The sequence below is a fragment of the Podarcis pityusensis genome (genome assembly GCF_964106645.2).
Source record: "Podarcis pityusensis genome assembly, chromosome: 5".
NCBI lineage: Eukaryota > Metazoa > Chordata > Lepidosauria > Squamata > Lacertidae > Podarcis > Podarcis pityusensis.
In genome coordinates, this window is record NC_138032.1 from 75,624,908 (window position 1) to 75,649,456 (window position 24,549).

The following is a 24,549-nucleotide window of genomic DNA, read 5'->3' on the forward strand; positions in this document are numbered from 1 at the left end:
TGTAATAAAAGAAAATTATTATAAATTAGTTTGGAGATGGTATTTAATTTAACACCAGCCAGATTTAATCAAATAAACAAGGATTATTCGGTGTTATGTTGGAGGGGATGCAAGGAAACAGGATTATGTTCACATGTGGTGGGGATGTAAATATGTACAACTTCTTTGGCAAAGGGTGTTTAAGGAGATAACAGAAATCATTTGGTTAAAGCTGACTGAAAGTACTTAGTGCTTGTAGTCTACAGTTTATATTGTAGAAAAGGCTACTTTTTCTTGCATATACTGTACATGTGCTGTCGAAAAACAAAGGCATCCTTTTTTCTTCAAGACTATTTGAGCCCTATGCATAATTGATTGATTTAAGGATGGAGTGATAGCTGTAGTAATATTTGATTGGTATTAAAGATTTCAGAATGTGTCTCTTACTGAAGTACATAATAAGATTGTCTATTAAAACATTTCTAAAACACGTTTCAGGAGCTGCAACTATTTTGACTCTCCTCCTGTCGGCCACCTTGAAGGATATGGAGCACCAAGCTTGTACCCACCTCTGAGAAGTTTGCCGGCAAACACTGTGATGCTGGATGAAATGACCCTTCGGCATATGGTTCAAGACTGCACATCTGTGAAAACTCAGTTATTAAAATTGAAAAGAATATTTAATCAGGTTAGCACGTTTTTAACAACATGGGAATTGAGGGGACTCTTGTCACTAGTTTGTGTTACGGTACTTGATGCTAATAAGTGTGTGTGTGTACATACATGCCACTATACCAGCTGACCTAATCCTCCTTTGATTCTAGTCTTTATTATCAAGTAAAACACTAGGGTGGCTTGGTGTTGTTGTTTTTTTAAAAAATAGCAAGCAATCGTATTTCATTTGAATTAAATTGCTTGATTTGTAATCAGTGTTAGAAACTGAAATATGAAAGCTAGGAGCTAAATGGCACCTTAAACCTAGGTTATGGGCACAACAACGGAATGTCTACGCACACTTTTTTTATAACAAGAATACATAGCTGAAAATGCAGCTAAAACAATACGTTCATTTTTCACATAGTCTAGTCCTTCCCCTGCCCACCCCTCTACAATTCTTAAGAGGGTCTCATTTCCAGTCTTCAGAGAGTAGCTGGAAGTGGGGAGGCAGAAAAGATCCTCCTTTTCTTCTACTCTGCAGTTTTAACCTGAAATCTTAAGCGCAGTACTGTGCCCAGTGCTCAGAAACTGCTTGTGCTAATGAAATTCCCTGTTGCCAATGAGCCTAGAACAATTGGAGTTTCGAACACTGTTTGTGCTCAAACCCATAGAAGTGAAGCAAAATCTTTTAGAATGCCCTATGTCACTGAAGGTCACTTCATAAGTTCCCCTTCATGCAAGGGGGAGCAGAAGTACATGTTTTGCCAAATGTGTGATGTGGTTCTGTCATGGGGAGGAAATAAACCTGTGTACAGGGGGTTAGATTAGATGTGAGGAACTGGAACCTTCAGGCTTCCAGATGTTGCTGAACTGTGACCCTCATCATCCCTGGCTATTGCCTATGTTTTCTGGAGCTGATGGGATGGGAGTTATAGTTCAACATCTGGAGGGCCAAGGGTTCCCTACACTTGCTTTAGATGAAATAATGGTTGTGAATGTTCTAACACTTCTCAACCAGATTTGTAGGGCTCATATTTCTATGGTGTTAATTCACATGTGTATGGATTGTTTTTCTTCTGCATAATAATTCGAAAAAGAAAAAGGTGTGATTGTTAGAGAGACTTGCATACATAGCTTTATTGATCGGATCATACAAAGCTTTAGTCAAAGAACTGAAAATGTGTAAGTTAAATTGAGTGTTAACCTAATTGTTCTGGACTGGATTTGCAAATAACTAGTCTAAGCCTCGTTGGAGAGAGGGAGGCCTGCTTCTGAAGTTACTTTGAGAAAACAATTACCGTAAACATCATCCCTTTTTCCTGCCCATAACTGTCTTGGCTCAGCCTTTCTATTTTTGTACCTGTGAATAACATACCTGACTTTTCTAAGTACGAAAGGACTTCAGCTTCAAGAAACCCTACCCAGTAATGGACACTCTAGCTGCCCTCCCTCTAGTCAGGTCCTCTGGCAAGTAGAGTACTGCTGTTAGCTACAGAGCAGCCTGGATGGAAAGGCAGAACGCTCCTTCCTTTAGGAACTGTGCTTCCAGGGTGCTTGTGTATGTAAAGCCCTGCTCTTAACTGCCAGTCTGCTATATTATTATTATTATTATTTATTATTATTACAGTTGATCTGTTACTCACCTGGTAAACCACTGTCTCAAGGCCATTTACATGTAAGATAATTAAAAACACAAAAACAACAGATACATTTAAAACAATACTAAAACCCCAACAAATGGACACTCATGATAAAGACCCATTTATCCAGCTAGGAAAACCTGCCGGAACAAAAATATAAGGCACAGCATTTTGAAGGCTTCCTCCTGCGCATCTTTCCCTCTCAGTTACAGCTGTGTCTAAGAGCACTATGTAATGAGGGAACAGATTTCAGTACCTGCTCCTCAAACTGCTTTTTCTTGGGGAAAGTGAAATAAAACATCACATCATTGTGCCCCCAAGTCTAATGTGTGCTGCTAGTACAAATTATGGTACATTGAGTTGAGTGGGATCAGTTCCAATCTGTTACCTCCAAGGATGTGGACAGGCTGCTTGGATGAGTGAAACCAACCACCTGTCTCCTGGATCCTTGCCCATCCTGGCTTATAAAAACTAGCCGGGAAGGACTGGGCGATGGGCTTCGTGGGGTGGTGAATGCTTCCCTCCATGAGGGAGCCTTCCCAGATCCGCTGAAAGAGGCGGTTATTAAACCGCTTCTTAAAAAACCATCTTTAGATGTGGCCACGATGGCCAACTATCGCCCAGTCTCAAATCTTCCATTCTTGGGCAAGGTGATTGAGCGAGCGGTTGCTGAACAACTCCAGGCACGCCTGGAAGAAGCGGACCATTTGGATCCCTTCCAGTCGGGATTCAGGCCTCATCATGGGACTGAAACTGCATTGGTCGCACTGGTTGATGATCTCCGGCGGGCTAGGGACAAAGGTGAGAGCTGTTTCCTAGTTCTGCTGGATCTCTCAGCGGCGTTTGATACCATCGACCATAACATCCTTCTGGACCGTCTTGAGGGGCTGGGAGCTGGGGGCACTGTCATACAGTGGTTCCGCTCCTTCCTCCTGGGCCGTGTTCAGAAAGTGGTGGTGGGGGATGAGTGTTCAGACCCCCGGGCTCTCACTTGTGGGGTGCCTCAGGGTTCTGTCCTCTCCCCCATGCTTTTCAACATTTACATGCAGCCGCTGGGAGAGATCATCAGGAGGTTTGGGCTGGGTGTTCATCAGTATGCGGATGATACCCAGCTCTACCTCTCTTTTAAATCAGAACCAGTGAAGGCGGTGAAGGTCCTGTGTGAGTGTCTGGAGGCGGTTGGAGGATGGATGGCAGCTAACAGATTGAGGTTGAATCCTGACAAGACAGAAGTACTGTTTTGGGGGGGGACAGGAGGCGGGCAGGTGTGGAGGATTCTCTGGTCCTGAATGGGGTAACTGTGCCCCTGAAGGACCAGGTGCGCAGCCTGGGAATCATTTCGGACTCACAGCTGTCCATGGAGGCACATGTCAAATCTGTGTCCAGGGCAGCTGTTTACCAGCTCCATCTGGTATGTAGGCTGAGACCCTATCTGCCTGCGGACTGTCTCGCCAGAGTGGTGCATGCTCTGGTTATCTCCCGCTTGGACTACTGCAATGGACTCTACGTGGGGTTACCTTTGAAGGTGACTCGGAAACTACAACTAATCCAGAATGCGGCAGCTAGACTGGTGACTGGGGGCGGCCGCTGAGACCATATAACACCGGTCTTGAAAGACCTACATTGGCTCCCAGTACGTTTCCGAGCACAATTCAAAGTGTTGGTGCTGACCTTTAAAGCCCTAAACGGCCTCGGTCCAGTATACCTGAAGGAGCGTCTCCACCCCCATCGTTATGCCCAGACGCTGAGGTCCAGCGCCGAGGGCCTTCTGGCGGTTCCCTCATTGCGAGAAGCAAAGCTACAGGGAACCAGGCAGAGGGCCTTCTCGGTAGTGGCGCCCGCCCTGTGGAACGCCCTTCCAGAAGATGTCAAAGCGATAAACAACTACCTGACATTCAGAAGACATCTTAAGGCAGCCCTATTCAGGGAAGTTTTTAACGTGTGATATTTTACTGTATTTTTGGTTTCTATGGAAGCCGCCCAGAGTGGCTGGGGAGGCCCAGCCAGATGGGCGGGGTATAAATAATAATAATAATAATAATAATAATAATAATAATAATTATTACATTGGTAAAATGTATGATTAATTGAAATCTTCCATTTTCTAACATATCAGTACAGTGCTGGCTTAGTAGAGGAAGTTCGCTTATTACAGTTATGATGTCACTAATGATGAGGTCCCTTTGAACAGAAGAAGCCCAACATTCTTAGTTCTTAAAAACAACTAAGTAGTCTATGGTGATTATGTATCTTTCAGCTAGTCTGGGAAGTATAAGAAGAATTCAATATATGCCATGTAGACGGAAAGTAAAATTGGGAAAAAAGGTTGTTTTCAAATACTTGGAATATTTCAAGGGGGGCTTTTTTTAAAAAAGTAACCATATGTAATCTGGTCTTTTTTGCATGCACAAAGGTGCTACACTGTATGTGTCCTATCAAGCTAGGGATATAGTGTAACAACCTATTATGTGTGGATCCTGGCTGGAAATAGTGATATTCAGTTTGCTGTTGCACTCCAGTGAGAATTAGGCCTTAATCCTGCCTCTGGACTATATGACTTCAAACTGCAGGTGGGGGATGCTTACATGATTGAATGTCGTCTTGTATATAGAAAACTAGCAAGCCGAGTAGAAGGTGCAGATATCCCCAAACACTTTTTTAAACATTCATTTTTATTGTTTTTTTATACCAATTGGTGCACTGTAAATAATGTACAGTAGAATACTTCATGAAGTGAACATCACTTGTGGAAATGTTTTGAATGGAGAACCCCCCCCCCCCCCTTTTAGTGGTGCAGCCAAAACAGAAATTTACAATCTCAATCTTACCGAATCTGTTTCACTAATATAACCAAAGTGCCTGGTTACACATAGGAAATAGTTTAAATGCAAGCGTCACTTTTAGGTAGTTCAGTAGCCTTCTAGGATGCAAGATTCCTGTAAATCCCTGAACCAAAAAGGTTTTGGTGAAGTGGAATGGTATAACACCCCATAGCTATGTGACCTTTTTATAATTATTCAGCAAACAAACTAGAAGTAACAAATTAAGTTCCAACCCTTATAATTCTTGAATAAATCGTTGTGTGGTCTAGGCATTAAGAAACACTTTCTTTCATCTCTCTCTCTCTCTCTCTCTCTCTCTAACCAATTTCATAATAAAGCTAGTATTTAACATGTTGAATACTGCTAGGGGGGAAAGTTTCTTTGAAGATGGATACCAGAAATCGTTTGACAATTTCAGGAACCTGATAGATTCTTAGTGCTGAGAAACTAAAATGAAAAGTAAAATCAGTGCATACAATTTATTAGCAGATCTCACTATCTAGTTTTGGAAATCTGTGTTTGAAATAAAACTCTGATAAGATGGAACCGTTTGGAAACTACCAGATCTCCCAAGGTCAGTTCAAAATGTCAGGAATAATCCAGGAATTAGTAGTATTTATCATTCAAATACTATAGGATTTAGGTGCTCAAATAAATGGAAACCTTTCTCTTCTTGCAGAATGATGAAAATGTGTCACTCCACAACATCACATTTTCACTTCCTTCAAGTCCAGAACTGCAGGAGCCTGAGCCAGTTTATAAGGTAAACCAACTGTGCTTATTTCAGAGTTGACCCTTTTGAATGAAGGAGCTAATGAAAAAGCATCAAGTGTGTAGGTCAGCACTAACTATTTATTTATTTATTTATTTATTTATTGAATTATCTTGTTTACCCTTAGTAGGTATGACAAGGAGAGGAGTTCCTTTAATTTTTTCTTTCTTTGCAAAGCAGCTGCAAACTCTGCAGACTATTTTGAGAGATAAGAATTGTGGTGGAAAAACTGGGCAAGCAAAGAACCATGTTGCTAGGCAGAATGAGGAGAGAAGACAGTTTCAGGAAAAGCACCACTAAGAAACACTTGGCCTAGGGAGCAGGTTTTGTTTTCCAGCTGCTGTTGCCACATGTATTTGGTAAGAGGCTTGGGCAGGATTGCAAACAAACCAAACTTAAGGGAGGATCTTAACTTCAGACATAATGTTGGAGTAGATTCAGGGAAATCAGATTAAGTCTACTTATTTCAGTAGGTTTGATGTAGTTTGATATCACCCAGTGGTCTGTTGCCCCTAAGTAAGCTATATTAGTTGTCCATTTAATTGTCCAGAACTTTCAAACCATAGCATAACTACCAGTGGTGGAGCATTCACCGCCTGTGTCCAGGGCATGCATACACCAGGGTACGTTCAGGACATGCTGTGGGGTGGGGTATGTTGCCAGAGCGACCCCTGCCCACTGCTGTAAAGCGGGGCACACTTATGGGGCACCACAAGCTGTTGCAAAGCAACAGGCATCACCCTGGCCCCTGCAAGCCCAGTGCTGCTTTTGCGAGTGGCAGTGGGCTCACAGGGAGGGTGTCATATGCTGTTGAATCCTTCTCACTGTACTCTACAGCTGGAGGGCAGCTGAGGACACAACAGCTCACCATGCGGCAGAGCACCGTGACGCACCCCCCAAAAAACTGCCTGGGGTGATGGCCCCCCTCAGCCCCCCATTCTACGCCACTGTTAACTATGATATCAGAATATGGCCAATATTTGCAGTTTTGTTTTGTTTTTTGTTTTCGTTCTCAACATTTAGTAATGAAAATAATGCAGAGCCTAAACTTTAAAAAGCAATTTGCTCCTAGACAAAGATTTTACTTTCTCTCTTCCCCGACCTCCCGGACAGATAAGAATTATATTTATCTACTTCATGGAAAACATTAAGATCTCCACTTTTTGTTTGCCAGACTGATGATTTGCTGAATGAGATCACACAGCTTAAAGAAGATTTAAAGAAAAAGGATGAAACAATCAAACAACTAGAGCATCGGCTTGTGAGTATATTATACAGTATGCTCTGCAGAGAATGTGATATCTACCATAATTTCTATAAATCAGTGTGACAGCACTTCTTGTTCACTTGCATGGGACTAACTTCAATATTTAAGTCAGTGGGAAATCCTTTTATAGGAGCTGCTTATGTAAATTGGAGCAGTCACAGGAATTCCTGGATCAGGAGTATGATACCTTAGTGTTCTTACATATTATGGCCATGTGCTGTGTATGTTAACTTTAGAGCACAGGATTCTGAAATAACAGGAGTTCAAACTGCACCATTCTTCATTTTAACATATCACACTGTCAATTTATTTTACTCTTAATGCAGCTGCATTTAGCAATTTGTATCAAGTATAAGATTTGACATGAGAAATCTAACTATACTTTAAAGAGCAGCAGATGATGTTTCTTATACTGTAAAGCCAAAATTACAATATTAACACATTCAGGGGAACTATTATGGAAGGAGGTATTTAAAAATAAAAATGAAAAACTCTCCAAACGGTTGAAGTTGCTGTGAATGATTTGGAAATATTTCATGTTAATTGCAGATAACTGTGATATATTTAAGTGTATAAAAGTATCAGGATATATATATATATATATGAGTCTAGGTTCCTTTCTGGGAGACACTGGGTTGTGACCCATGACCTTGTTCTGTTTAGTGCAAGACTTCCACCTGTACAATGGGATGGGACTTTAATTTCCTGTCCTTGCTACTACCCCCCCATCAGTTATGGGTTTCTCCCCAACTTTCTGGAGGAGATCTGGGGGGTTTGCGGGGAGTGCATGGGGAGAGGAAGTCCTGTTCTGCAGGTGGAAGCCCTTGAACTAATGGAATAACTTGATATTCTGCACTGCTGTTTGTGTACAGTTTACACACTGTTCAGTTTACACTTGAATCAAGTATTTCTAATGTCTATTATGTGGATCAGCCTTTGGACCTCTGTATCCATCCTTTTCTTCTTTCTTAGCAGCAGTTTGTGGTGCCTGTTTTGCGGTGGTAAAACCCATGAGAGTACAGAAGGATTGTTTTATGGCCTTACTACCTCATATTTTGTTTAATTCATTTGCTAATGTTATATTGTGTATTATACTATCTGTAAGACATTTTGAGGTGTTTGTGTAAAGTAACTAAAAAGCGTAATAAATAACCATCAAATCATTTGTCTTTTGCATATGCATAAAGTCTGTTAGGTGTGTCTGCGACAGAGACAGCAAGATATCTGAACAGCCTGCGTGCACATATGCTGACAAATACACACAGACCTCCTGGAGGAAAAGTGCTGTGAGTAGTTGATGAAAAGTTACAGTTATGTAAGATAGCTCCTGGTTTAGATCCATTAGGTTTCATCATCTTGCCATGTTACCCAGGTTCTTTCAATTTCTTCTTTTTAGTTGTATATAATTTTAAAGATGTTTTGCAATCTGCTACATTGTATATACATAGTTATTTATCGGGTGACGGAGACATACAGTTCTTTGTGTATTTTTGTGTGTATTTTGTGTATTTTTGTGTGTTTTAAGACTCATTTGAGTCTTAAAAATGCAATTTAGGATTTCAGATAAGTAGGATTTCAGATTCCAGTCCTTCCTGATTCCTAAGTATCATTTTTAGGAATGCCATCAAAATGCAATATAGTGCTAATGTAATTCATATTAAACTTTAATATGAACTGCAGACATTCCAGAATCGAAAAACCATTTTGGATCTTAGTAAATCATTTTAGATGGGTTCTGTAGTCTATATTTAATTCTTATGGATTAAATTCACGGGAGTGTATCCAATATTTGTCCTACTCAGGATTGTTCCATTGAAATGAATGGACATTAGTGACTTAGGTCAATTAGTTTCAGTGGGTCTACTGTGAGTATAACTTAGTTGGCTATAACCCACTATTTTCAAATCTCATGAGATTTCAAATCTCATGAGATTACCAATACATATTTTCCTGGCAAGGTTACCTCTTTGTCTTTTTAATAACTGTCAAATTTTAGTCCTGGGTTTATTTCTGTTTCCAGTTTTGGAATCTGAAGTATTGGTGTAGATGACAATATAATTCTTTACAAGTTTGATGTATTGTAGTAGTAAATTTTCTCCATTAGCATTCATAATGCACAGCAGCAGTGGAGCACACATTTACCAAAAATATGAAATAGCTCTCGTAAGAAAATTGTGATTCTTTTGGATTTCAGAATAACACTGGACACCAGCAGAAATTGCACTAGTTCTAGATTTGAATGAGAAAAAATGGGGTTCACTTGTCCTTACCCCTTTTAGTTAATTTGAGGTTAGTGTTTTCATATTTCTGAGGAGGAAAGAGAGGATTTCCTAATTCTATGCATCTTATTCAACATTGATGGTTGAGCATCTTTTCTAGGGTAAAGAAAAAAATTATACGCAAACTAGCAATATATTTTGACTGTTGAAATGGCAATGAAGTGTTCTGTGATGTCACATGCTCTACACATCACTGATTTTTAATGGAGTTTCCTAGCAGTGCAGTTTATGGGTTGCTAGTATGCAGAATGTGTGCCACAAATGGTACAGGCACCTGTGTGGACTTCATAATATGGCTAGACGTGAACAAATGGACCAGTGGACCCGGCTGTGGCATAATTAGGCCTGTAGCTCTGTCCTGCTCACCTATTAGTAAACTAGAGGCAAAATAGCACTAAAAGAATTGCCCTGAAACGGCATTATACTGCTCTAGTTCTCATGGCATATTAAACCATGGTTAAAAACAAGCCCATATTTTAATGTGAACATGCAGTGTACTAGTGCACACTACTGAAAAGTTCCTGTTGCTAAGTGTGGGTACGTTGCCAGGAAACAAGCCAGCATCTGGATTGTGATGCCTGAACCTTGGCTTGTTTCTCTCTAAACAGAGAAGCAGTATCCCCAGGTTGTTCTTTGCTTATTGTTTACAGTTTGTAGGCAGTGAAACAAATGAAAAGCCAGGTTCAGATGTCATCACAATCCAAACTCTGACTTGTTTCATGGCAGTGGCAGTAGTAGGGAAAATAGTAGTTTAACATGCTATGCAAACCAGGACATGATTTGAGAAGTACTATATGGTCTTTAGTTGTAAATTATTCTATGAAACTGCCCCAGAAGCCTCTCCTATACTATTTCTAAGAGTTGTTAGTGGACACTTTGTTGTGGACTAGAAGTGAGCTTTAGGGTTTTGTGCTGAAAAAAAATCTTTCGCATTTTTCAGTACATGATTTGGAAGAACAAATAACAAAAAAACCATACTCAGATCATAGTGATTGGACGTGTTTTGTATATTTGTAGGCCAGGGGTCAGAAACCCAAGGCCCATGGGCCACAAGCGGCCCGCAGGGGTCGTTTAACCAGCCCCCGAGCTGCCCATTCGGCGAGTCCCCACACACTGCGCTAAACCAGCGCGGCACGGGGACTTGCTTCCATGGCGCCAGAAATCATGTCGATGCAGATGCCAGAAATCGTGTCTTCACAGACGCAGATGCCTGAAATCGCGAGTGTGTGCATGATCGGGCCCATGGAGGGATCTCCGCTGGAGTGAACTGGCCCAGGCGCAACCCCTGTTGTAGGCAAATAAAACTAGCACAGTGCAATATGTACTGGAATTCATACTTGATTAGGTTAAAGCAAAACTATAAACTCAGAACTCCTGATTTGTCTCTTCTTGACATTCTGACTCTAATCTACTTTGAATAATTTTTGAAGGACATTTTAAATGAACCTCACTGATTCATCAACAAATTCTATAATCTATATTTTTATTCTTACTATTTTCATTTGAAACTAATTCAGTATACAGATAGATATACGCATATAGGCATGTTTTAGTTGACCTGTTGAGACCCCCATATTGAATAATTTTGTTTGTTTATTTATTTTTTAAATTCATATAACGGCCTTCATACAAAGATCTCAGGGTGGTTCACAGCATAAAAACACAGCATAAAAACACAAAATGCATAATAAAAACAAAAACAAGAAGAATTATTAGAAACCACTGTCATTTTCCTATAGCAGAACAGAAACAATAACAAAAAATGACTAGCTGAAATACTGGGCCCATAGTAAATAATGAAAGGGGTTGAATGTTTCTCCTAATATTCCCCCCATCCACCCAGAACAAGATATTGTTATATGCCACCTCAGTCCCAGAGCAGTGTGAGATTCCAGGGTTTCTAGGCACCCAAGTTTGTGTTTCCTTCAGAATGAGGAACAGCAGAGACTGCGGTGTCTTTATGATATATGGTTTATTTACAACCTGAGCCTATGATGGAGGGGTTCACTGCACTAACATCCCAGAAGAGTCTTGCTTCACCCATAGCCACAGTCTTGGGTACGAGCAGAAATCAGGCATACTTCTTCCTCCAGCTTCTAACTTACACACACAAAACTCAGCTCACAACTCTGTCTTTATCTTACTAACTACACACATCTGCTACACAGAGCCACTTCCTTTGTTACCTTAATGACCCATACTTAGAGCTATCCCCAGAAAGCTTACCCGACTATTCCAGGATTTTGAATCCTTGCTTAGATTTTAACCCTAGCTGAATCCAGAAATTACTCCCCCCCCCCATATAAAATTTCAGTGTTGTAAGTTTACACTAAGTAACTTTTCTTTCAAGTTAAAAATCAGCTTGGAACAGAATTAACCCCTTGTGGTAAAATCGATTTTTGTGGTATGATGGAATTCTGCAGTGTGCTGTAATAATTTGTTTTAAATATAGGAGAACCATTCTTGAAGTGATGTATAACCTCCTCCTCCACACACACACACACACACACACACACACGGGGAGGGGGGACATTAATTTATGATGATAGGCAAAATGTGAAGTTATTTTTCCTGCCCAATTTTGAGAAGTTGCTAAGGATAAAATGGACCCTAATTAGCCCAAAGTGTGTGGTAGTGTCACTTTCCCTTTCATTTTAATAGGGGTAGACTGGACACTTGCGTCAAAAGGAAGGACTTGTGTTTTACCAAATCAACTACAGTACAGAGCTTCTGTTGCTGCAGTTTTCAGGGCAGGCACGATGGTAATGTATCAAAATCTGCAACCTATCCCTGAGTTGTGCTACTTCTGGCTCTGCCCATGGTTAATTTTCAGTTCTCCTCCCCCATTAGTTGTCAAGGGGGGGAGAAAAAAGAATGCAGCAGCTTTGTTTCCACAAATAGGTAGGCCAGCTCCGCAGCTTATGACAGAGGGAAACATTTAAGCCCATTTTTAAACTTCCTTTTTACACCCCCTCTGCAATAAGGTTACAGCATTACCTTAGGAATTACAGCTGTTAATTCATCTCTCACATAAATATTACACAAGAGAGAGATGGGAGGGCAGGCATGCTAGCAGCTTTATAATGCATTTGTGTACTTCTTTGTTGTAATTTATTAAAGAAAAACCTTCATTGTTAATAGCTGGTTTTCAAAAAGATTCAGAAGAGTGCAAGTTATGTGCTAGGGGTTCAGCCAAAGGAAGAAGTGATCATAGCAACTTTGCAGTCCACCAGTGGGGAAAAAAAAACTTTTATTATTTCATATGTTTAACTGTGAATTACTGATGTTCAACCAAACCACCATAGATTTACTGCAGCCTTGTAGAAAAGGAAGAAATCTTATTTAAAGATTGCTCAGAGTTGATTCTTCACATAGGCAACCAAACCAATGGATATTTACGTAACTGTTTTGCAATACTATCTTGTCTATTCTTCATACCATTGTACCGTTCATTGTATGTTATCAAAAGTATCACCAATATCTCATGTAACGTCAAGCAAAGTTGCTGAATGTTCTACTTGTATTGCAAGCTTTTGTTTTCTGGAGCTCAGCATAATATATAGAATCCACACATGCAGGTTATAGAACTATTTTAAGAATTTAGTCTCACCTGAAATTTCCCCTCTATCTAGCTAACTATGTAAGATTTAAATGTAGTGTGTGTATAACCCCCACCACAATATAATGACTGCAATTCCCTATGTTTCAACTTAGCAAAATTTGTCCACTCTTTCTAAAGTAGCAGTCCTGTGCATATTTGAGAGCAAGTCCTATTGTGGCTGCCAAATGCATTTTTAAAAGGCCGAGTTACTCAGGATTCTTGCATGTGTGCACCTGCTGCAGAACAAATTGAGAGGACGTGGTTTCACTATCCTCAAAACAGCATTTCTCTATTAGCATGGAGACAAACAAACCAGGCACCCCTTTTTCTACATTAAAATGGAGATTGGTATTCACATGATGATTACTGCCCAGAGGATGCATGAACTGGCCTTCACATGGCAACCGTTTTATGCAGTGGCTGGAATGAAAGGCAATTGCCATGGATAATTTTTAACCGCTTCTTAAACTATTTAAGCTTTTTTGGAGTTACATCTTTTTACAGTCTGAAACAAACCTAAAACCCAAGCTTGCACTCAATTGCAATTATCCATGCTCTGATAACATTTTTATTAGTCTGAATGTATTATATATGGGGCTATTCTTAAAAGATGGTTTGGGAACTACAGATAGACCCTGTACCATGAGACTGTTAACCCAGGGCATCTCATTAGAAACATCTCCCATCAGTATCAAAAGAGCTTCACTGACCACCATTTGATTTTCAAACCCAGTTTGAGTTGCTCATGTTGATGCTAAAGTCCTTTCTCAACATCACCCTGCCCACAAATTCAGCTATCTATCAACACTCCTCTTCAGTTGTTCTGATGTTGGACAAATGTGATGACTGAAAGAGGGAGTGCACCTAGGATCTATTCTGCCCTTTGGGTGCCAGTCTAGCTATTTTTATTTACCCAGGACTTCTAAGAATTTTACAATTTCAGTAAGCCATTTTAATTAGTGTATTGTCTTGTGTTTATGCTGATTGGATTTTGTGAGTTGTAATTATTTGTGTACATCAGGCTTAACATCTCATCCCAGGTGTAAAGTGTGGGTCCCATTAAAACATCTTTCAAAGATCTTGAGGTATGCAGGCAATAGAGAATCTACCCCAAGTTCCTTGCTATAATCTTTTCAGGTTTGAAAGGCATACACTATTAAAGCCTTCCCTGTTCTTTGGACATCTTCGCTGATCTTTATAATAAATTAGAATTTGATAAACAAACCACTTACTTCCACCAGGTACTCTGAAACAATTTTAAAATGTATATAAAAAGGCTATTCTTGTCTTGATTGACTTGGTGTTGCATTTAATAAATACAAATACCTAAAGCCAATTTTTCCTTCAAATATTTTCCAGAAGCAAGCTTTTACAAACCTTGCTGATCTTTTGAATTATTTCAGATTTAAAAGTACTTGTTCTTAGTAAGAGGAACAACGTGGCTTTTGGTGTTTGCCCCCTCTCCGTTCTCTTTTTTATTATTCTTTCTCCCCCATCTTTCTCTGCACAGGGTGGGTATTCTGCTCCTTCCTTCTCTCCCTGGCAGGGCTCATTCCAGGGCATCCCTCGGACTGTTCCACCGCAACGCAGACAGAGTGAGTCTGTACTTCTCACTCATATCCCTCACTGTGCTCCAGTAGCAGTTTTCCCTTTGCACGCACTGTTCATTGTGTAGCATTCTGTTCTTTCAAGCAAAAACATCAGACACATGCGAGTCTGTGGTCTAACCTCAGCACCTCTTTCACTTAACGATATAACTGCAACTTAACAGCTTTATCAAATGGTTTAATAATAGATCTTAAAAGCTACCTGAAACCTTTATTTCATCGATCCTGAAAGTTTGCTTGTTCTCCACCCTTTCATGGCTTTTAAAGTGCGTGTTTGTCCCGTTTGTTCATGTTATCAGCATGTGTGCTCATCCAAATATATTTGTTTGATATTTGTGGAGATGTGTTCATACAAGTCATACTTTGATAACAGTATGTGACACATTGCTATATTTGGAAAATTAAACTTTTCTTTCAGCTGTGAAGCTTTTCTAAGAGATCTCTCAATCAGCAATGTGCCAGAGTAACAAATTAAGAAAGTAGTGACTTTTCCAGCAATGCATGATTTATTAATATTACTCATTAACTAGCAACAGCTTGATCTAAAATGGGATGTTGTTCTTTATTCACAATAGAAAAGACAAATTTGTTGATTTGTACTGTACTAAAATAGAGTAGAAAACTAGTAAAACTGATATATTGTGAAGCACTAGCTTAAATTATTTCAGGGGAAATATAAAGTGGCTACCTTGTTTGTGTAAACATTTTCATTTGCTTATGGTAGTTTTTTTGCATTTTAAATTATCCATACCCTAGAACGCTGATTTGCAAAGTAAGGATGTATTCCAATCAATTTTATTAAAAGTTGAGTGGTGAAATACTTTTTTTAGTAGTTTGAGAATTTGCATTCTCAGCTTCAGTTAGATGCTGCTAAATAAATTAAGTATGGGCAGAAATTAAGATCTTTGGCAATGTTCTTAAGAATATAAAAGGATGATAACTAAAGGGCTACGTATGTTGTGAGAATGCTATTTGGGAACTAAACAAAGACTGAATACTAACTGGTAAGCTTGTGTGTGTGTGTGTGTGTGTGTGTGTGTATATATATATATATGCGCTCTCTTTTGAACAGAGCAAAAACCTGCTCCTATTTTATATTGTGGGCAGAATTGGAACTGAGAACTGGCATTATTTCACCCTTTCCCTGGGATTTGGACTTTGCTATATGCAGTTCCTGCTGTGGACATGCCCCTGTTCTAAATAGCAACACACGGATGTGCTGCATTCCCAACATGTGGTTCAAATCCATGACCCCTGAGATTCAGGGGGTCTCATTCCCAAATGAACGCCTAGTTTCCATTATACTGGACTACACTTGGACGAGGAACTGCTTTGGCTGCTTAGCTGAATTTGCCTGGGCCCATCTTCTCATAGAGTTTGGGTTAGATAGGCCTCTGTTGTGGTCCAACAGGATGCTCCTTATGATCTTAGTATGTCCTCCATATTTGGTGGTTCATTAATTTTCAGTGCTATAAGCTGTGCAGTGAAAGTTGCTTAGGGCTAGAAAATCAGTGAAATAAGTAATATGAAAGAGTTCAGTGGAATGCACTTACTGGCCTAGTTCACACATCACATTAAGCCACAGTTTGAAACAGGATGGAGCACCTACGGCCCAGGGGCCAAATGCAGCCCTACTGGCCTCTTCCCAGACCTTGGGACTCTCTCCGAGTAAAGCCCCCTCCCCAACAACACTGTTTCCCCAAACTACACCCCTAACTGGCCTTCCTTCACATTCTCCTTTAGAGTTTTTGCTTGGCTGGAATGTGTTCCTTGGACGCTAATAATGACCCTTTTTTTATCTGGATGGACAAAGAGAGGTGTGTGAGCATGTGCAGAAACTAATGTACTGTAGAAAGGAGCTACCCACTTTTGCCTTCCCAGCACTAGCATGTGGTCCCCACTCCCAGAAGGTTGTCCAGACGGCAGTATAATTTTCAGGCTGAAAATGTTTTCCGATTCCTAATTTAAAACAAACCTGTTTGCTTTTTGTGTTGTCCAAATCTGGGCTCATAGTTTGTTTCCTTCCAACAAATCACAAGTAGTAACCAAGGCTTGTTCTTTGCTCACTGCTTGACATTTGTTTGAGGGAAACAGGTCCAAACCTGGGTTCAGATGAAATGACAAGCCTAATTCTGGCTTGATTTGTCTGTGGTGCGGAAGCAGCAGAAGTGTGGAACAGCAGCATAGGAAGCTGCTTATGTGTCTAGACTAGGTGTAGTAAACCTGTGACCTTCCACATGTTGTTAGACTCCAACTCCAAACATCCATGGCTGATGGGATTGGAATCCAACAACACATGAAGGGACTGGAGGCTCCCCCACCCCCCATTTAGACTGGTAAACTTCAATCCCTCATATCCAGTTGCCTGGAAGCTTCTCTGTAAAGTCTTTGGTATGTGAACAGCCATAGAAGTGCTGATTAGTTTGATGATCAAAGGACCAATCATACCTATATTGAGTCAGGATGGTGGAAGTAAGTGGAACAAATCTGGCATAATTTCAGGATAGAAACTTGTGCAAAACCAGCTAGGGGTTGGGCAGAGTAGTTGCGGATTTAGGAAATTATGAGCTGTGGAAATACCCTGACTCATTTTTGGGTTAGGGAAAGCCAAAAGCTTATAGTTTATCACATATTACTTTTTGAGCATTAATGATAGACTGCAGACCAGGGGCAGGCAATGTGTGGCCCTCTGGATGTTGTTGGATGGCAGCCCCTATCAGCCCCAGCCAACATGACCGATGGTGAGGATGATGGGAGCTGGAATATAACAACATCTGGAGGTGCACAGGTTTCCTACATCTGATATAGACAAAGCCTTCAAAACAATGTGATGAGCAGGAAGTCCAGAGGCTATTAGAATTTCTGTGTAATCCTTCAAATTATCATAATTAGAGTCAATGCTGAGTTCCTGATAAAGGTGAGTAGAAATTAGGTGCCAAGTCAGTTTTGTCCTTTGAAAAGTTGGCATAGATTTGTTCTTAAGATTCAGGGATATACATGCTTTATGTAAAAGACCTGCGTTAGTACATTGGAATAAAAGCTTTCCTCAATAGGTTTATATACACAACCATGTAATGAAAGAGAGGGTACTGTTTGGTCATGGCAATTGCTCATTGTTGTGTCTTGGTCCTCTGACACCGCTGTCCTTGTCTTTTTCTTGTCTCTGCTTTCCATTTTGCTATTGGCAAGGAGTTGAGGAATTAGTCCATTACTTCTATGATAAAGCGTGGTACAGTACAACTTCAGATTTCTTCCTCCTTCCACTTCTTCACTATTGTGTATGCTGCCTGCATGGTGCATGCATGTCAAAGTTGTGCATGCAGAGTTGTCTTGTTTTCTCCATTCCTCATAACATTAATAGGAAAAGGCTGTTTGGTAGTTCTTAATGAAATCAAAGTAAATGTTTCATCTCACCTGTGTTATAAGCAAGAGAATCACATTTTCATGCCTGTATTTTTCTACACCTTACTGAGTGGCATTAAGTTGTATGCAAAATTGCAAAACATTTGAAGTAATTTCCAGTTTACTGTGTGTGTCTTATGTGGCAATTCTCTTCATTGATTTTCTGCTATTGAGCACCCTGCAACAACTCATGTAGAACCAGCCTTCACAGGATGCTGCTGTATTGTGGCAGGGTATGTGTGGATCCTTTATACTAGAACATCTAGAGAAATCTGGAAATGGATAATTTCTAGAACCTATCTTTATTGTAAAAATACATGTTGACAATATCCAAAGGCACAATTGGTGTTTAATACTTTGTCATAATCTTCTTCCTTGGTTAGACAGCATTGGAAGTATTCTACAGCACAATAAACACATAGTGCTTTTCTTAGTGCACACAGCATTGCATATGAGTTTTCATTAATCCTTATAACATCCTTGTAAGAGGCTGTTATTACGTCCATATTACAAAGTGAGATGGGGATATGGTTGGAAGAGTGATTACTTAATGCTTCCCAATGAGTTCATGGTAGAAATGAAATTTAAATTGGGACCTGACTCACAACTACTCCTGTCAAGCAACATTAGTTTCACATTAATGGAAAGCTCCATAAAACAGTTTAAACAAGTAGCTATCATATACATTTCAGTTAGGTCTGTACCAGGTGTCTGCTGGTGAACAACTTAAGGGTGAAAGTAGAGCTTTAGAGGGGAACCTGGCAGTGGAGATACGTCTTCTGTTTCTCTGACATTTGCTCCATAAAACAAATCGACGTGTTTGACCCCTTCCCCTGCAGCAATTTTTTTACATGAGTGCTACAAAGCAGGCTGCTTTTTGTAGTGGGTGAAAGTGTTTGTGAAAGTCCCTCTCCAATTTCATCTCAGCCATGCAGTTTCAATATACTTCAGACTATACATGTATAGCCAGCCAGTCAACTTATTTAACCAGCTATCTTATTGAAATACTTCTGTAACTGAAAGTAAATGAAAACTCAGGCTTAAATTAAACTAGACCTAAATTAAAACAAACTAGTAGTACATAGGCATTCTGTACACTGGAAAGCACATATTAATGCCTATGCAGATTTCTACAGTTGATAGCATTTGTTTCAATAAATGGCCTATTCATTGTGATTATCGAAAAGACTGTAATTTTGAATATGTAAACATATTTCTCTTGCTTAGACAGAAGGTACATCTTTAAACTAAGCTTATTAAAAGTGGCCAAACCATTCAATAATAACTTAGCAAATTTCCTTCTGGATTCAGTATAAATGTCAGTAATAAAAGTACATAAAAACAAATGTTTTTGATCACCTGGGCTCAACAAATCGAAAACAAGGAATTTTCTGATTCCATTCCTCATATCAAGTAGACACAATTTGGAACATCAGTAGCCATATTCAGATTATCATATCCTGGATGATTGAGCCAAGATATGAACAAGACTTGTACCCACATAGGCAGCTCCTTCATTCCTCTTTATGATGACATGTTCTCCATTGGCCCTTCCATTAGGATAGGCCATGAAGGAGGCTTGCCCAGAGGGGAAATAATCTGGGAGCAGAAACTGAAGACCCTTAATGCTAATTAAAGACTTCCTGGCTTTACTGCATGGATGGGTAAAAGGCTTATGATATCTCTGCTTATTGTTAATGTAAGATTATCCATAGTGGCCAATATGAGAAATGTTTTATGCAGGGCAAACCATGTTAATACCTAAAAAGAATGTGGACCGTTTTTTAAATGAAGATTAGGAGCAAACTCTTTCCATCTTTTAGAGAAATGTTTTCTTAATTTAGCTATGATAAGGTGTGTGTAGTTTTTTTTGCCTGACATTGATTTTTTAGATATTGTGGAATGATCCTAAATTTGGCATTGAAATCCAGTTTCTGGATTTGATTCTGCTTTGGTAATAAGGTATTAATCCATTTTAAGAGGCTTTTAATACTACAGAAGGATTCAGAACCTTTTAGCTATAAATTTCAATTCTGTCCTAATTCAAACTTCTGGCATAGAAGTCTTTGATATCTATTTTGTGGAATTTCTAGCTGTTCCGTCTGCATTGTTCCTCTAATCTTGGCTCCATATGACAAATTGGGAAAAGATTTCTGTGTGCCCTACCTGCAGGGGAATTAAATTTGGCCAGATGGCAGGTTTAGCAACCTTTTACTATGAGAGTGACCCCAATTGTTAAAGCAAACTGATTCAAAGAACTGTGAGCATAAGGAGAAATGCATCAATGCAGTGCAGTGCCACAGTGTAGTGGGGATTGGGTTATTGCAGTCTTCTCCAGTGTGGTGCCTTTCAGATGTAGTTAGATTCTCAGCTTGTATTATCCCTTATCTTTGGCTATGTTGGATGGAATTGGTGGAAATTGAGGCCTAACATCATAATTTGGGGAATGCTGGATTACAGTATTAGAAACAAGAAATAAGGAGCCTATTAATTTGAGTAGGCCATAGAAAGGCTTGATACTTTGCTTGTGCAAATGAGGGGAGTCCTTAGGGTCTGGAGTGCTCTTCTGTTAAGTCACAGGGCACAGCCCGCTACATTAATGCATTAGTGCAAAGATGCACTGCCACGACTACTAACTAGTGATTTTTAAAAATGCATAATTGGATGGTAACCTTCGGTAATGGTAGAAATGGAGAAAGGATCTGCACAGTAAAGCTCTGAATTATCTCTTTTTGTCTTCATCATCCACTGCCATGCTTCTCCACTTTGACAGTCTGGAGATGTCGTGGCAGATACAAGCCAGGACAACCTTTCTGGCTCTTCTGCATGTCCTTTTCTGTTAACCATTTCTTTTCTCCCTTTCCATCTCCTAAAATAGTAAACTGTGGAATGTTAAGTCCTCCTACACACAGTGTTGCATGTACTTCCGTGTAACTTTGGAGTCTCCAGCAGCAGTTAAGTGACATGCACACATGGAAGTTGGGGTTCTGTCAAGATTGCTTAGACACATATTCACACTTAGGTTGTCAACATTGTTGTGGAAAACACCTAGTTTACATACTGTATTTGTTGTGTGTACCTGCCCTGAGACTAGGAAATTAATGCATCATATTTAATGTTCAAATCTTCAAATTGCTTTCTTAGCAATTCCTTATGTTGACAGCAACTCTAGGTGCTGGAGGAAATGTAGAAGAGCAAAGGTGGGCATACAGTTTAGAAATATGAAGAAGTAGAACGTCAAAAAGATTATAGGTAGGCACTGGACAAATGAGAGAAAATGAAAGAATTTCAGGCAAGGGGTAGGATTTACAGGTGGATTTTCTTCACATTATGGTACCTGGCACTTGTATGCCTTCTTCTCGTAGTAATATATTTTCATTTCCTTGGGTTGCCAGTATTTTTACTGGGGCATATGGTCAGAAATGATGGACTGCTGGGAAATACAAGAAGTGAATAAATATAAAGAAGTGAGTAAATATTACAACATAAAATGTTAAGAAATGTTGATAGTTTAGAAATATTTAAGGTCCTTAGAATAGTTGTTCCTGCATTTCTTGGTACATATAGAAAATCATTAATAGAGCAGTCAAGTGCATATCTGCTCAGAAGTAGGTTTTATAGTAAAGTGGTATTTACTGTCAGATAGATGTGCCAAGGATTGCAACTTTAGAATATTAAAACACTTTGTGTCAATAGAATTCTTTCATTTTGTAAAGGAGACTTTGCAATGGCTGTCTGTAGTTAGATTTCTACAATACAAGAGCAGTCCTAGAGTGCAGTTAAGAAAGGAGAAGGGGTTTACATGACTATAGGAGGTGTGCGTGTATGGAAATACACACACACACACACACACACACGTTGACAAATGTTATAGCTCACCCAGTCATGAATCTCCAGGACTGGGCAGTTTGAAGACCACTTAAAGCATCTCTGGCCCAGGGAGATGCACTTAACCACATGCATAATATGTGGATGTTTTCATTTGAGGCAACCTACACCTTCCAGGCAAGTCCCCAAGCTGCTTTTTAAACTCCCCTAAGCAATAGAAGAGGGACGTGGGTGGCGCTGTGGGTAAAACCTCAGTGCCTAGGACTTGCCGATCGTATGGTCGGCGGTTCGAATCCCCGCGGCGGGGTGAGCTCCCGTCGTTTGGTCCCAGCTCCTGCCCACCTAGCAGTTCGAAAGCGATCTTAAGTGCAAGTAGATAAATAGGGACCGCTTTATATCGGGAAGGTAAACAGCGTTTCCGTGTGCTGCGCTGGTGCTGGCTCGCCAGCTGCAGCTTCGTCACGCTGGCCACGTGACCCGGAAGTGTCTTCGGACGGCACCGGCTCACGGCCTCTAGAGCGAGATGAGCACGCAACCCTAGAGTCGGACACAACTGGCCCGTACGGGCAGGGGTACCTTTTTAAGTAATAAAAGAGTACAGTTGGGGAGCTACTGATAAGGAAACTTCTGCTTCACTCTGCACCATAAATACTGGCTTGTTGAGAAAAAGTTATTTTCACTTTTGTTTCAGTCAAAATAAGATGGTAAAGCTTGTAAAAAATTATTGAGGTTTGGATGGTTGTGATGATGTACTGCAGTGTAGAAGTGTGCGCACACTCTCTTTTTCACTCACACATGGTGGCCTCCTAAATCCCTGATGATCATCATCATCCAGAGGGGCTTAGGAAGGAAGCAGAATGTTCTAAAAGTGCTTCTGCAACCTGATCAATGGATGATTGCTGACCTGAAAAAAGTACAGCATTTTTACATTGAATTCTGATTACCTGCTTGAGTTTTGCTTTCCTCCCTCTTTCTGTAGTGTATGGGAATCCTCCTAGCTTGATTCTGGTATAAGCTGTTATCCGTGCATATATCTTGCAGTCACACCCTTTCCCCTTGTTACTAATTATATTACTTTATTTTGGGTCACTTTGTAACTGCTTTTAAAACTAGCTTTTCTGGGAAGCTGTGTAGTCTTCTTTATCCCTCCCACTCTCACAAAGCATTGTAGTCTTCCCTTCAGCCCTGCACAAAGTGACTACAGTGGTGCCTCGCAAGACGAAATTAATTCGTTCCGTGAATTTTTTCGTCTAGCGAATTTTTCGTCTTGCGAAGCATGAAATCCCATAAGAATGCATTGAAAATCAATTAATGCGTTCCTATGGTCAAAAAAAGTCCAAACAAAGCCAAATTTGGTACAACAAGAGTTTATTAAGTGCTCTTTAAAGTCACACATACTGTAAAGAGCATTTCAAAATTCAAACCCAGAAATTAAAAAAAAACCCAGCAGAGTTGCCCAATGGTCATAAAAATCATAAAAATGCAGGGGGAAAAAACAAGCTTCCAGATTCTTGCAAACCCCTCCCCAACTGTTCCAGCCACCCAGCACACAGAAATTCAAATCCAGAATTTTTTTTTAAAAACAGCAGAGTGGCCCAATGGTCACAGAAAATCATAAAAATGCAGAAAAAAACACACAAGCTTCCAGATTCTTGCAAACCCCTCCCCAACACCAAGTCCTTGAATTCCAAACACCCCAACCCAAAATCCAAAACCCCCCAAAAAAGTTTTAAAAGCTTAACTTACCAAATGGCTGCAAAAGAAGTTTTGGAAAAGCTTCAAAAATCACCAAAGTCTTTAAAAACCTCAAAAAAGGCTACTATGTACACTGCGTTCTATGAGTTGCTCCTCGAAGTCAAGTCGCAACTGTATTAACAGTGTTAAGAAAAAGGAAACAAACTTGCAAGACGTTTTCGTCTTGCGAAGCAAGCCCATAGGGAAATTCGTCTTGCGAAGCAGCTCAAAAAACGGAAAACCCTTTCGTCTAGCGAGTTTTCTGTCTTGCGAGGAATTCGTCTTGCGGGGCACCACTGTATACTCGTGCAACAGTGGTGTGTCGTCTGACATCACATCTACAAAGCTAGGATTGCTATACAGAAATTCACTGAGAACAAAAATAGGCTAGCAACCCAGTCCTAACATATACAGAGCTGTATCTGCCCACAGTGTTGACATAATAATCATTGTAATGCCATTTTTACATTTGCGGTTTAACGTGTCGCATTGGCTCAGTTTGCAGTTGACACTAAGCTAAAACACAGCTTAGCATGAATGAGTAAGGCCTTGGATAGGAGATCAGGTTCACTTTACTCCCCCAGTTCTACTGCTCTCCTGTGAAATAAGCCACAGTGGGGACATCTCTGCCCCACAGGCCTAATCAGACCCACTGAGCTTCCACATTTGGCCCACTAGGCCGTTTTGGTTAAGCCATGCTCACATGTCCTACCCCTGATGTCATCTGTAGCATGAAGTGTGTGGCAGGTAAAGGTACAGCTCTTTGCTGAAATTGGGTTTGTAGGCACCACTGTTCAGCAGCACTTGCAAAGCCCTATGCCTTTGAAACCACTTACACGCAACTGATCAGTGGAGTTTGCACTGAGCCTTTGTTCACATGGTTTGATGTCAGACCATGTGGGCAAAGGAAAATGCCACATGAAGGGTGAGGGAGGTTCGCATCTGACCCACTGACTAGCTC

At 40.2% G+C, this 24,549-nt stretch overlaps 1 protein-coding gene across 6 annotated transcripts in view; it reads left to right on the plus strand.

Annotated features, from left to right (window-relative positions):
* CCSER2 (coiled-coil serine rich protein 2) overlaps positions 1–24,549 on the plus strand; it is a 56,943-nt gene that overhangs the window by 25,221 nt on the left and 7,173 nt on the right. For 3 of the 6 annotated variants that reach the window (XM_081004898.1, XM_081004899.1, XM_081004897.1), the window contains 4 exons: positions 478–667; positions 5,778–5,861; positions 7,045–7,131; positions 8,325–8,423. In XM_081004898.1, the coding sequence (XP_080861024.1) occupies positions 478–667; positions 5,778–5,861; positions 7,045–7,131; positions 8,325–8,423 (460 nt within the window). Of the gene's footprint in view, positions 1–477; positions 668–5,777; positions 5,862–7,044; positions 7,132–8,324; positions 8,424–14,527; positions 14,613–17,813; positions 17,854–18,200; positions 18,260–24,549 lie in introns of all 6 variants that reach the window. The other 3 variants (XM_081004902.1, XM_081004900.1, XM_081004901.1) reach the window with 3 other exon arrangements.